This window comes from Manis javanica, chromosome 14 (genome assembly GCF_040802235.1).
Source record: "Manis javanica isolate MJ-LG chromosome 14, MJ_LKY, whole genome shotgun sequence".
Taxonomy (NCBI): Eukaryota; Metazoa; Chordata; class Mammalia; order Pholidota; family Manidae; genus Manis; species Manis javanica.
Window position 1 is genome coordinate 56,415,343 of NC_133169.1, and position 15,282 is coordinate 56,430,624.

At 42.7% G+C, this 15,282-nt stretch overlaps 1 protein-coding gene across 1 annotated transcript in view; it reads right to left on the bottom strand.

Moving 5' to 3' along the window:
• Window positions 1-1,129: 1,129 nt before the first annotated feature.
• CCDC192 (coiled-coil domain containing 192) overlaps window positions 1,130-15,282 on the bottom strand; it is a 184,406-nt gene continuing 170,253 nt past the window's right edge. Inside the window, exon 6 of the mRNA XM_073221740.1 lies at window positions 1,130-1,454. Coding sequence (XP_073077841.1) covers window positions 1,383-1,454 — 72 coding nt within the window. The 3' untranslated portion in view covers window positions 1,130-1,382. The remainder of the gene's footprint in view (window positions 1,455-15,282) is intronic.

Below are 15,282 nucleotides of genomic sequence, written 5' to 3' on the forward strand. Positions count from 1 at the left end.
GAGAGTCAGGATCCATAATCAGACTAATTATATACTGTATAACACTCCTCACCCTGGTTTGCACGAAGAGATTCTCCTTCTGGGGATAGTCTTTTAATTTGGGAATAAAAGTGTGACAGCTCTGCTTGAAGCCACCCCTAAACCAAAGTGTCTTACAATGTAGTTCCTGGAATATGCTCAACAGGAATACCACATGTATTTGTTAAAATACACAGTCCTCGGCCCTACACCAGAGCCCAGGACTATGTATTATTACTGATCACTCATGATCAGTAAATTTGGGAACTTCCTCCAAAGCAGTACTTACTGGGTATAATCCCTGTCCACCTACGTTTTCTCTTCCATTTCCCATCCCCCATTACAATCATGTTTACATTAAAGAGACTTGTGTGTCTCTAGGAACTACCTGATGATAAAACTAGTGATTCTCATGTTTGCTACAATATTTCTCCATAGCTCCTTAGTAAGAAGAACTGAAGAGTGTAATTTGCTTTGGTCTTAGTCACGCTTCTAAGGGAAAAATCAGCGTTGTGTGTTTTCCCAAGGAGATGTCCCAGGAAACATTTCCCAGAGGACCATATTGCTGATTCATCCATTCTTTATTTCTTTTGATTTCTTTGATTCTTTTTCATTTCTTTCTTTGCTAAATGTTAATAAAATGTATGCCATAAAGAATCCATTATAGAAGACATGTAAGGACAGATGGCATGGCTAGTTACTCTTCTGTCAATGATCCTACTCTTTAGCACCCTGACACTCCCCAGTTTGAACTTGGAATCCTTGAAAGCTTTCTTTCACAACTGAGCTGCATATTAAAACAAGATTGGTACCACCCACCCCTGCAGTGTGACAAACCACTGGTAAGAAGATGATGCTAAGTTCTTTGACTATCTGTCTAGTTTTGTGTTTTTTTTCCCCTCCCCCACTGTACCAGGAATGTCTGAAAACAGTATTCTACAGCTGTGTGGTTACGTGACTACTGATGTCTAAAGGGGAAACAGTCAGAAAGACCTCCCTTTGTTTTGTTTCCTTCCAATATGAACTTTATAGGATATTCAAATCCATCATCTTGAACTTGAGCTTGCCAATGAGGAGACTAGTTGGGTTCTGAACTTTACCTTAATGAAATATAATAAACTTTTATTATTCTCTTACTGGGAATCTTTACATATAACCTCATCAGAGACCACAGAAATGATGCTATTATTAAAGAAAACTGGGGCTTCTTGTAAACATTCTGGATGGTCCTTGACCTCTTGCAAAGGAAAGGCCCCCCCGCTCGGCTTCCAGCTGCTGAATCTTCCTTTCGTTTTCCTCTAAAACTTCTTCCATCTGGGTGATCTTCTCACACTGAAGGGAAAGCTGGGTCGACAAGTCCATAATCAGGTTAATTTTTCGATCAACTCCTTCCACAGGCAGGAGATGGCCGCAGGACACTTCCAGTGAGTTGTCTTCTAAAGCAAACAAGAAAAGGAGAAATTGAGCACTTTTGATTGGATGTCCCAGAATGCAAAAAGAGGGAAGATGAAAAGGCTTCATTTCTCACGTTCTTAAAAGGGAACACAGACAGATGTCACATCATCTGGTTAGATTAGATATACTGACAATGGAATCTGGATCCAGTAAGGGGAAAGATTCTGGGTGATCACGAATCAAGAATTGCAAGCGTCTGGAGAGGAAGGAGAATCAGTCTCTGCCAACTTTTTAATACACATTTGATTTTCAATTAACCATGAGAATGACCAGTTCTTGCAACTCCAGCCTACAAACAACAGCCATCCCAAGTTCCATGATATCCTTTTCCTTAAGAATCTTTCATGAGCATTACCACCAGATAGAAATATGCTTCAGTTTGAATTTTAATTAGACTGGGACAAAAAAGGTTGTCATTGGCCTTTTTGAGAGAAGTGATAATGAGAAAAAACTAGTTTCTTAACCCAGGTCAGCTTTAAAGTTGGCAGGGGTATAATCTGAGATGATGCCAGAAAACTCCATTAGCATGATCATCTCCCATAGAGAGTCATCTTTTTTTTTCAGGTCTGAAGGCTTTTTCAGCATTTCTTAATAAAACCACCCTTACCTCCTGAACATAAAAGGTTGCCCTTTTCCAGTTCTATCAGTTAGCCCCTCAGACAAGGATAAAGACTGGAATAAGGAGGGAGAAAGAGGCTCCAATAAAGAGATAAAAGATTAGTGACTGGCGGCAGCGAATCCTTGCAGACCAGTCTCACTAGACCATCAAATAGTTGAACTGCTGAAAAACCATCGCATCCTACTAGACCTTAGCAGTACCACCCTCCTTACCATGCTCATCCTTTATATTTCCATTAAAATGATTTTAATGCGGGATATCTAGGACTTGGGTATCACTGTAGGAATAATTGAGCCGGCCACGTGAATGAGCTGACACGTGGTACCAGCAGTGGATTACTATAATTAAAGGGCCCCCATTGACTCAGCCCCTAGTGAAAATAATTCCCCCCAGCTGCCCCTGAGAGAAACATAACTGTTGGCCCAGGCTACGAAATCCTGCTCCTGTGGTGTGTATCCACACCTGCTACAGATGCAGCAGCTTCGCCACAGAAGTCCATGCGGGGAGCATCACCCATTTCTCAGCAAATAAAACTAGTCTGCAGTCATCCCTTTCCTGAGAGAGGGCGGGGTGAAGAAGGGCTGAGCCCTGAACTGCTCCGGTCCAGGTGCTTCAGGCTTCACGGAGGTGATGTAGGGAGGCTTAGGAATTCTTACCAGCAGTATGTAACACTTTAAGAGTCCACTGGGAAATTTTTGTCCTGAACATTTGAAATTTCAACAATAATATTTAAGGAAATGGTGGGTTTGAGTACCTTTCTTTAAAAGCAACAGAAAAAAAAATCTCAGATCTCAAAGGAGCGTTTAGTTTGTTGTCTCTGCAACAGGCACGTGCTTTCAGGCCCAGGAGAGGGAGTCCAAGTGGTGGGAGGCTTTCCCCACCTGCTGCTCTGCCAATGGCCTCATCTTCCCTCTCCTCTGGCCAGAGCTGGGCTGTCCAGGATGGTAGCCACTAGACGCATGTGGCCATTAAGCATCTGAATGTGGCTAGTCTGAAATGAGATGTACTGTAAGTGCAAAGTGCACATTTTATTGGAAGACCTAGTATGAAAGAAATGTGAAGTATTTCATTTAAAAATTAATTGTGTATTAAAATGAATATATTATAGATATAATTTGGGGGCTGTGTTCTATTAAAATATATATAAAAATTTTTTTCACTCATACTCTACCACTTCTTAAAAATGCAGCTATAAGAAAATTTACAATAGTTTATGTAGCTTGCATTTCTGGCTCTCGTATTTTTGTTTAGGATAGTTCTAGGCTAGAGCTCTCTGAAACCTAGGTGGATGTGTTCCTTATAGATAGCTCTAGTTAACATGCACAATTGTTATTTGGGAGGGAGGATCGTTGGTCCTTGACCATTAGCACACAGACCATTTTTCTGTTACCCCAGAAGGTGGAGGCATGGAAATCTGGGCTTGGGAAAATGGCCTTTTATGGATTGAAGTGAATTTCAACAGGAAAGGACAGAAAAGATGGGAAGTGGCCGCAAGGGGCAGTGGGAAGATGGTGAGGAAAGGAATGGCAGGCAGGCTGGGGAAGGCTGTGTGTCGGAAAGGCTCGGGGACAGAAGGGAGCACCAGGACCCTCTCCCCCGTGTGTGTCTGTCATCTTCTCTCTTTGACCTCTCTTTCCGTGTTTTCTTTCACCAGCTTTTCCTCTTTTTCTTAGAAGTTCTTTTCTACTTATTTTCACAATAAAGAAAGAAGTTTAGTCGTGTGCTGGGAGGCAAACCGGTCAAAAAGTGTGTGTGTGTGTATTTAAATGATGTAATATAGGAAGAATATTTTGTTCAGCTAATTCTAAGATGGTCAAAAATGCAGGAGGATGGCAAGTGAAGTCACGAGGTCTGTACCCTCTGTTTCTGCCCTCTCAGAAGGAAGTCTTAGAGGGAGGAGGCAGGAGACAGATGGAAGGAAGAGAGGCAGAGTATCTCAGCTCACACTGCCACAGCAGAACACCATGGCCTGGGGGGCTTAGACAGCAGAGATTTACTTCCTCACAGTTCTGGAGGCTGGAAGTCTGAGATCAGGGTCCCAGTATGGTTGGGTTCTGGTGAGGACTCTCTTCTTGGTTTGCAGATGGTCCCCTTCTCATTGTGTCCTTGCATGGCAGAGAGGACCCAGAAGCTCTCTGATTTCCTGTTGTCAAAGGGCACTAATCTCATGAAAGTAACCCCATCCTTATGGGCTCACCTAAGCCTGATCAGCTCCCAAAGGCACATCCCCAAATACCATTACACTGGGGGTAAAGCTTCACTGAGGGATTTTGTCAGGGACACAATTCAGTCCATAGTCCAGGGAAAAGACAATTGGGAAGGGAGTTGAGATGCCTCAGAAAGCTTAAAAACAGGAGAGATGTCACAAGGCCTTTGATTCCTACTGTACTGTTTTCATCCATTAAATGAAAATGCTGAAAAGGAGATAAGCAAAGAGGCATATACACCAAAAAGGATATTTCTCCTACCAGTGAATTTTACTCTTTCTACATGTAACAGAAATATTTTTGTTAGGTTTCTAAATGCATTACAAATAATAGAAGTGTCTAAAACCCTCCAATACAGCAAGGGACTCCAAGAATCTATACATCCTATTTGTATTGGAAATAGCTCCAGGCTCCTCTAGTGAGTTTTCTGGACTCCACCACCAGCCTTCACGTGACTCGGCCTGCGCTACTCTCCCCTAGTCCAGGCACCCTCGTCTTGAAGGGATGTGTGTCTCTAAGACATGGACAGCTTGACATGTCCCCAGATCTCAGACACCCCCGTCTTTCCCAGGCTTTTCCCAGCAGCTCAGATAGTCTTACCAAGGCTGCAGCTGCCTGAAGCATGGAGGAATGTGTATCTGACCAGAAGATCTCAGGTTTAACCCCATACCCAGAGGCTCTAGGATCACAGAGACAAGAGCGTTTCTTCTGTCTGTCAGTGAGGGTGGCAAGCCTGATTGGCCACAGCCAGGGTATGGGATCACAATTGCTACACTTGAGGAGGTTTTTACAAACACAGGCTGTTTTTCGTTCTGCCTCCACATACAATAGGGATGAAGTGGAAGTGAGAATGAGGGCTTAGGGTCACAACAAAGAAGAGACAGGAGAAAGGGGGGTGGTAGTTGTGCAGGTTTAGAAAGGCTTAGAAAGGGGACAGACAACAGGAGCTTCTGCTCATAGCTGGGCCAGGCGATGTTCACTTTTCTACGTCAACCTTGAAAGACAAAAGGCCCGGGAGAAATTGTGACATTTGATTTTGGCCATTTCCAGCTTCCCATTCTCAATACCCTCAAAACCTACATCCTCTTAGCAAAGTGCCTCAGGAGAGTTCTGTCAAAAATGACTAATGACTAAATAGATAACAGCAGAGGTATAACTGTAGTTTGAGTACCTTAGAAACTTAGAGTTGAATGGGCATTTTGGGGGTGGTCTGATCTCATTTATACAGGAATTATTTTTGCAACATCCCTAACTGATGATTTTCTGAGTGACTCTCAGACACTGGTGTCCCTCAAGTTCTTCATAGGTCAGCTGCCAGTTGTAATCGACAAGTAAAATTTGCATCTTGCCATCAGTGTAGCTGTGCATTGATACAGAGATATCTGACAGGTGGAAGGTTGGGATGCACAGACCGGAAGAGAGAAGGGTACAACTTGCTGCTAATCAGAGAAAGGAGATGTGGGGTAATACTAGGTCAAAGACCTATGGCGCATGAAAACATTGGCTTGTACCTGCAGGAAGTTAAAGCCTTGTGTAAACAGTGCTACAGTGTTGAAGGGTGGCCCAGGGAAAATTTAGAAAGCTTGTTTTAGATTTTCTAAATATTTCTTTCTAAAAAGGGGTATTCATCCCCCTTTGAATCCCTTCGCTGATGCCACCACCCAGAAGTGTTCACTGAACAGAGAAATGCTGAGAACTTCTGATCCAGTTTCCAATTCAAATACCTCCAACAATGGGAAGCACATCTCTTCCCAGTTAGGCCTCAAGTATCCCCCAAGGTTACCTTTCTCCATTCATTCATTCATTCATTCATTCATCATCCATCATCCATCATCCATCCATATCCATCCATCCATCCATCCATCCATCCATCCATCCATCCATCCATCCACCCATCCATCCATCCATCCATCCATCCACCCATACATCCATCCACCCATCCATCCACCCATCCATCCATCCACCCATCCACCCATCCACCCATCCATCCACCCATCCACCCATCCATCCACCCACCCATCCACCCACCCATCCACCCATCCATCCACCCATTCGGTAATTAGTCACTGAGATCCTGAACACAGAGAATGAACCAGATGTGATGTTGGCTCCTGCAGCCGCAGTTCCACAGCCCGGAAAAGGAGAGGCAGCGTTAAGCCCTGAAGGACATTCAGGATTTAGCCTAAACAAACACTTCTACTGGGCCCTCATGTCTGGACGTTTACTTTTCTCTCTGCCTTTCAAGCTAATGACCAGGGCTGCCAAGTATTTACTCAACAGTAAAGACTCTTACCAGTGAGGTGATTCAACACCTCATTCCACCAGAGCCGCCCAGGATTACTGTTCAGCCTAACAGACTATGTCAGCTTCCTCCTCCATGCAAATGCCCATCATGCTGACTCACCTTCGCGCTGGCTCTGAAAGCCGTGTATATTTCTCAGTAACCACAAGGGAGTCCAGTTTCATCTATTGCCAACTTGGACTAGGAAATTGGCACATCCTTGTCAATATCTCCCTCTCACTACATGAATAAAAAAACAAAAGGACAGCAAAAACCTTTCTTCCCTTGTCTAGATTTTTACAATGAACATTTGAGAATTGTGATTGAAACAAAATGATTCACTTATTTTTTGCATTCTTGTAGTACAAATATTTTATCTCTTGAGAATCAGAATAGTCTTACTTCTTGAATATTCTTTATCTTCTTTCAGTGTTTTTATCTGTACAGAGGCCAGCTCTTTAGTGCCAAATGACTTTGTACAGTTTTCAGTTCTTGCCACTAATATGTGAACACTTAGAATACATTTGAAGTTAGCATGTGTTTGTTGATTTGCAAAAAATGTAGTAGCATTTTAAGGACAGATTTAATTGACAAATAAGTTTAATAAACAGTTGGTAAAGTTGGCCAATAAGAATTAACATGTGGTGTGATATTTGCTAGGAATTTTCAGTATGTATTACAAAATTTCCCTTAGCATAATGATGACCAGTCTTCAAATAGGATCATGTGTCAGAGGAAAAATTTGAGGTGCGATGGCAGATTGGAACCAATAAATGTTTTCTCCTTATGACAGTCCAACAGTGTCATACCTATGAGCTTAAAAATATCTGTTTTAACAAGTGTTTTAGAGGGAACAGAATCCCAAGTTGAAGCCGTGGTGGAAAGCCTGCAGCCCTGATGGCCTGAACAAGCGCCTGGAGAGTGAGGGACTCAGACAGCCCACAGAACACCTGAGAACGCAAGCCCTTAGGGAAACCAAGGAGCTGCTCCTCGTTCCTCGGGCCTCAAGCTGATGCTGGGCCCATAGCTGGCCCCAGAACCAGTATGAGGGGTCTGGCTGACCTGGACACTTTGAGGAATTGTTTGGGGACCAGGAAGCATGAAAAGCAGTCATCTCTGCCCACAGGACCGCCCCGTGGTGGCAGGCTGTCTTCACCGAGGGAACTGCAGAACCCTAGCCCCCCGCCTGTGCTCACTTAGAGGCATAAATACCCTCTGTTGCCCCTGCTTAGCATTTATGGAAATGGTTACTTTTCTCTCATGTTGTTTCTCTCCAGTATTTTCAGCACATGTAGCTGAAGTACTGCAACGGCTTCATATCTCATTCACACTGCCCTTTCAGTCTGGCTTCAACTCTGCGCAGAGAGTCAGTTAAAATACAAGTTGGGTCTGACTTCCATTTTATACAAATGCTTCCAGTGATTTTTCAACTCATGCAAACTAAAGACCCAGTGCTTATACTGTAAGATCTTCTGTGATCTGGTTCCCTTTACCTTCTTGACACATCTCCTATTCCTCTTTTTCTTGTCCACTCGGCTGCATCCCCTTTATCCTCACTCCTAACATGACAGGCATGTTCCCACCCCAGGACATTTGCATTACCTCTTTCCTGTGCCTGGGTAATTTCCCTTGCCTGATGCATACATGGCTGGCTCCCTCAGTTCCTTCAGGTCCGTCTTCTCCAAAGTCACTGTCATGCTGTGAAGTCTCCCCTGGCCATCCTGTCTGCAATTTCGACCCAACCTCCGTCACATTTGATCCTCAACAAGTTGAATCCCTGACCCTGCTTTGTTTTGCTGACATGCTATATCTGACTGTAGTATATTTTATTTTTGTCTTGTTCGTAGTATCTCCACCCCCACCCCCACTGAACAAAAGCTCCGTGAGTTATTTTGTTCGCTACTATATCCTCTGTGTCTGAAGCAGTGCTTGGCACACTTGTTAAGTGAATAAATGAATGAAAGTTAAGTGCATGTATGATACAAAACCACTGCAGCAATGGCCAGTCCAAAGCTTTTAACCTGGCTTATTATTAGGATGGTTCTTCAATTTCCTCGCCAGGCATACAAAGCTTTTTACTACTGCATTTTTTTTCCCCTATACCAAACTCTTATGATTGTACAGCATTGCACTTAACATCTCTGAGCTTGAGGTTTTGCTTTGTTTTTAATAGAAAAATGGAAAAGTTAGATCTCTTCCAGGTCTGTAACTTAGATTCTATGAGGATCAAATGTGACAGGGGGTCAGGTCGAAATTGCAGACAGGATGGCCAGAGAAGACTTCACAGCTATAAAAAATGGTTCTCCATGCTGGCACCTGAGAAGCTTCATCAGTACAGAGAATCCAAGAGCTCACCACTGAAATACTTCTTGGGTGAATCTAGGAAGGTGCCTGGGAATGCATATTTGTACAAAGCTCCCCAGGTAGTTCTGATGAGCAGCCAGCTTTTTGCAACTGAATTTCTGCTGACCTACAATAGGCATGGTGAACTAAGCATGTGGCTAAATCCTAAAAGGTAGGCTAGAAATCTTTCAGACAAGCCTCTTCTTGACAAGGCTGTGATACACACAGTAGGAGAAGAGAGATCACATCTATTCTCCTCTTTGCTCCTCTCCTTTGTGACCTGATGTGGCTCTGCCTGTGAACGTTGCTGGCTGACTGAACGCATCCATGGTCCTCACAGCCCCCGCTTCTCCTCCAATCAGCTTAGATCTCAGCAGCATCTTACTAGTTTTGATTTGGCTAAATTATCTCCAGAGTGTCCAGAGAAAATGATGAGTGTTTAGAAGTTTGTTTTTGTTCTTGCTTCTGTTTCCCAGTGGATAGATGGATCCTTTCCTCACAAGCTAGTCTGGAGTGGAGTCTCTCTTTTCCTGCCCTGAGGAGCTGGTGGGAGGTGAAGTGAGCCAGAGGGTAAGGGAGATATCATACCTTGGGGTGGAAGCACAGTGATTCCCCAACTTCCATAAGAGCTCAACAGCTCCAACCATACACAGGGAGCAAGTGAATCCCCTTTTGTGGGTCTGAATGCAGGGTTTTTTTCTTGGATTCTTGAAGCATGCTGGAATCAGCCAATATGGCCAAGAAGACTGATAAGAACATTATCACAGGAAGATGTGTGAATACCTTGGCACTAGATCAGGAAGGAGGGGAAGGTTGTTTGTGTGGAAAAGCAAGTGTGGACCTCTCAAAGATGGTGTCACAAAATGAGTTTAGGCTGGTACACGGAGGAAGGTGGCGGAAAACACCCAGTGGCCAGCCATTGCCTGGTGGGCAGAGGGCGGTGCTGGCTTCCATCCACTGTGCACACGGGTAGGGCAAAGTGTTTCCCTAGGATGAAGGTAGGACCGCATAGGTTAATCTACACCACAGCTCCTTGCAGGACCAGGGTTCCTTCCCAGCCACCTCAGGATCTCAGAATGTACCAGTTTGTCCTATAGAAAGAGTCCGACAAGATTGAAAAGGAATACAAACCCTGTTAGCACAATGCACTTAAGTTACACTAAGAGGAAATCAGTCTCAGCAGAAGAAAGGTTTTTTTTGAACCTTTCTTGCCTCTTCCTCTGAGCAGGACCTGAGTCCCCTCCTAGAGGCCTGGCTCCTTTGAAGAGAACAGTAAACAAAACACAATGACTAAAGAAAGAGGCCAAATGGTAAAAACTGGGTTCTGGTAGGAGAAAAGGGCATTCAAGGGCAGAAGAGACCTGGGGGAGTGTGAGAAAGGAAGAAAAAGAAGAGACAGGAGATAACAGACTATTTCTGTCTAAAGTGGATGTAGTATAGTCTCAAAGTGAATTGGAAGAATAAAAACAAAGATGATTTTACATCATTGCTGGACTGCCTCTGGCAGGCAGGGGTCTGACAGTGAGACCCCCACTGCTTTTCTTCCTGACGTACAGGGGTTAGATGAGGCTACGTCTATGAAATGAAGAACACTGTTTTAGTTTGCATTAATTTTCAAACAGTTTCTAGTATTGTATGGCACTGAGAAATAAATTGATGCAATAGTAATAATAGTAGTAGCAGGACTGTTCTCTGATAATGACAATGAAAATTTGTGTGTGTGTGTGGAGAAAGATAGGATAAAGACTCATCATTTTTGTTGATCAGAATTTTGCTTGTACAAATTATACAGAAGAATGAGGTTTGTGGCAAGCGGGCACTAGACATTTTGATTGAGCTGACATGACACGGTTATTAAATGTAACAGCACACTTGGACACAGTCATTTCTGTGTGCATTTTGAGTGACATGGACAACTATTCCTCACAACACATGGTTCCTTCTCTTCCTTCAATCTTACCCTGTCCCTCATTTTCTTCCTTTAGATTAGCCCTGGGATGACAATGATGGCGGCGCTGTATTTTCCCCCTAGATACAGTGCTAGGTCTGAACTCTGTACTTTCTGGCTGGAGTTAAGGAACCTATGCATATGATGGAACAGACTGCAAAAACTAGTATAGTTGCAGAGACTCTCACCCTCTCCAAGCTTCAGTCAGCTTCCTCTGAGCTCTTTTATTGACTAGGCCTCCTCCTGGAACTGTGATCTCAAGAGCCCAGCTGTGGCAAGAATGTACTAAGTTGCTTTAGCACAGTCTCCGACCCTTGGTGCCTGAGCATCCTCAGTACCTGACCAAATTCCTCATCCTTTCTACTGCCCCCCCCCCCCCCAGGGGAGTCTGCTCGCTTGGCTTGCCTTCTCTTCTCTTCTTAGTCATTTTCTACCCACCAACCCTCACGCCTACTCCTCCCCCACTGCCCCACCTTGGTTATAAATCCCCACTTTTCCTTGTTTACTCAGAGTTAAGCCATTCTCACAGCCTTATTGTGAGAGCCTTGGTGCTTATTGCAATAGCCCCAAAAAATCCTTTGTTACTGTTATAACAAGTGCCTGATTATTTTTTTCTTTAAAAATAGCAGCTGAAGGATCACATAGAATTTATATGGATTGTTCATTAATTTTTCCCTGCAACACTAAAAATGATGAAATCTGCTACTAGTACTGGCTAAGTGTGAACTTCATACTGCTTAGATTGTTTACCATATTCTTGATGTGGTAAACACTCCATTCCTTGAGAATGACATGGCTGAAATTCATTACTGAGGTTTTTACTTACGGAAAACATCAAGCAGAGGAAGCTCTTAAGGCTCTATTCATAATCCTCAGCCAGTTTATCAGAATACTTAGAAATAGGTTTAGGGCACAGAATAATGCCCTTCTCCAAAGAAGTCCACTAAGATATCCAGAATAATGATTCCTCCAAACCAGAGAATATGTTCCCCTATATGACAAAAGGGACTTTGCAGGTGTGACTGAATGAAAGACTTTTGAGATGGGATGATAGATGCTACATTGCTGGCTTTGAAGATGGAGAAAGGAGCCACATGCCCAGAAATGCAAGTGGTCTATAGAAAGCTAGAAAAGGCCAAGAAATGGATTTCCCTGTACAGCTGCTACAAGGCGTGCAGTCCCAGTGATGCTGTGATTTGGGCCAAGTAACACTTGTTCTGGACTGCTGACCTCCGGAACTATGGGATGATAAATGTGTGTTGTTTTAAACCACTGAACTCTTCATTTGTTACCGCAGTCCTAGGAAACAAATGCAGAAAGGAAAACTAATGAACGTCTGAGTAATGAGAAAAATCTATCTGTTCTCGGAGGCACAACAAGCTCATTTAGGTGCAGTGCCATCAATGGACTTGGATTCCAACTAAGGGCAAATGAGGGCTTCCAAACAGCCAGAGAGGTCAGCATTCCAGACCTCCTGCATCCTAGGAATCCTATGCCACTGTTACTCTCTCTTCCTCGTAAATATTACCCTTTCTACTAGCTCCATGCCATTAGCATTTAAGTGTCCTTAATTGCTAACCTTAAAAAGAAAATAAAACCCTTTCACTACTTAGCTATTGCTCTAGTACTGTTCTTTTTACACTCAGATCTCGAAGAGTTGTCTCTACACTGACTTCCTCAATTCCTTTCTCATGTTAACCCACCGCCCAGGAGCTTTTGTCCTCAATAACAGCACTTAGTTTGGCTTGGCTGAGGTTACTGATGTCACTAAATCCGATGGACTCGCTTCGCTGTTAGTCTTAAATGACCTCTGAATGTTTGCCACAATCGAGACCCCCTCTTAAGACACTCTTCCCTCAACTTCTGTCAAGTGCCGCTGTTTTCTTCCAAACTTTCCAAACTTCCTGACTCCTTCGGTACTGTTTTGCGGGCTTGTCCTCAGAGTAATTACTGGGGAGCAGTAATGGGAGATCTTTCCACTCCTGGTCGTACGAACTTTCTCCTTTCTCTCTATAGGTAATTTTATTCCTTCTGTGGCCTTGGTTGCAATCCGTTTGTGCGAATAATCCTCAAATTTACAACTCTTGGTCAGAGCTGAGCTCTGGACCCAGGACCCTTCTGCTGAGAAGTCTCACGAACATCCCAAATACAATACGTCTAAAAATGAACCTCCAAAATCGAACTCCAGTATTCCCGTAGCTGAGTAAAACGGCATCACCGTGCATCTCCTCACTGAAGTCAGAAACACGAGAGTTACTTTGGATTTCCCTTTGGTTTGGACGTTCTTCCATCTGTCCTATCACAAAGTCTTTCTGATTCAAACTTCTTAGTAATTCTTAACTTCGTGTAATTGTCAGTCAATATATTCCTACAATATCCTTTACCTCTGTGCCCTTGTAATTCTCATTCAGAAATTTTGGTTTTGTTTTGTTTTGTTTTTAATCAGAATGAACTTTCATGGGGGCAAGTGGAGTCCACCATTGAACATTTTAAAGGTGTTACAAGGTAATCCTATAATTAAACAATATGATGAGTTCTTATTTCAGAAAGAATCAGTAGATCCTAAGTTACTGAAATTCTTAAGTACTTTTTTTGTTGTCAGATCTCTAAAGGCAGGTAGCCCTGACTGAGGCATGGTTTATCACTCACGCATACAACTTCCTTTATGGTGGCAACCATTCTATTTGGAGTAAATTGATTTTTGTTGTTATTGGCTTGTGTAACTCAGGTTTTAGACTAGTAAATTACATTTTAGTACACAAATTTGCATTGTTAGAGGGAAAAAAATGCAAGATGTATCCATTAAAGAGTAGTTACTTAAAACTCCCAGCCCCTGATATTAGATTTTAGATTATAGACAAATTCTACAATTGTATATTTTAAATATTCAGAGAAGGTAATATTAAGAATTTAAAAAATTATGTTCTGCATCCCCATGGGATACTATGTTATCAAGGACTTTTCTAAACTCCATTATTTCCCAGTTTTAGTCACTTTGTGGAAATAGAATGTATAGCCATAAAAACCTAACAAGCTGGTAGGACCCACTTACCAGATGACACAAATGGCTTTATGGTGGCATACTGAGCACTTGGACACTGACAGAGTCTCAGTCAGGAGAGGCCAAGGGAAAAGCAGATTTTAAGGAAGGAGCCATAAAAGTGGCTTAAGTGCATGAGAAGCCATAGCAGAGTTGAAGTTGGGTAGGAAAATATCAGACTTGGAGCTCCCTTGCTCACCTGAGGGGGCTGCTTATTAAGGTCACCTCCTACAAGTCTGACTTATTTTAATGAACTCTTTCACTTTTATTTTGCGCAACTTGCTATTAGTTTAAATTTCACAGTAGTAAGACTATTAGTTTAAATTTCACAGTAGTAAGACAATAGTAAGAAACTGACTCGGGTGGGTGAGAGCCAGGGACGTCGCCGCTCAGTTCAATTGGCCGCATAAAAGTGCCCTGTGCATGAGGACAGCCTGTGGGACACAGTTCTTTCAGTTCCTCCTCCCAGTGGAATGCCATTTCAATTTTATCAGTCTGATTTTATTTTTTTGAAATGTCGAGGTGTAATTTCATCTTGAAATTAGAAAGATAATTCAAATGTGAGAGAGAAATTCCCCAAGAAGGACCTCAAACAAGCTTTTCTTTATGTAGGAAATCTTCTGATACTTGGTGCAAATGTTAATTTTCATAGATGTTTTTCCAATTAGTTACCCACTTTATTATGTAAATTATAGGCCTTGAGTATATGATCAAAGGTAATGGTAGAGGAGTTATTTTGAGGTTGGGCTTAAATCCAAGGCACTTAAAAAAAGCACAAAACATTTTCTGTGAGACTAACAAAATACTCAGCAAAATGCTTCCCTTCTGATACTGGGAAGCTTTGTTGTATATATTTTGGAAGTATTGCACTTAAGTATTAGAAAAAAAGTATTTACAATTTTTAGAAATGTCCAAGAACTTCCATAACTGTGATTTCCCTTTTTCCCTTTTTCTATATCACCCTCGTCCGCATTTATTTAAATGAAGGAAAAGATAGAGACAGAGACATCACTCTGTCATGTGAGCAAAAACTTGCCCAGCAGTCACAAAAACCAGAGTAAATGTTCACATTTTGTTTCTATTGACGACTGATACCACCAGAATCCTTTACAGGAGCCAGTCTGAAATATGCAGGCCTCTTTCCAATCTCATCACCCCACCCGCTCTGCCAGCAGGTGCCCGTGGAGGCCCATGCAAGCCTTGTCCCACTGGCATGTCTTCCTGATCTGGAGTCACAGCATATCCGTGGGGGCTCCTGTTCTGAACACTTCTCAATTTAAAAATCCTGTTTTTAAAACTACAACAGGCCAGGTGCCTCATTCTTTTGTTTCCATCTATTGTTAATTTCTGATCTTAGAAATTGCTAAGATA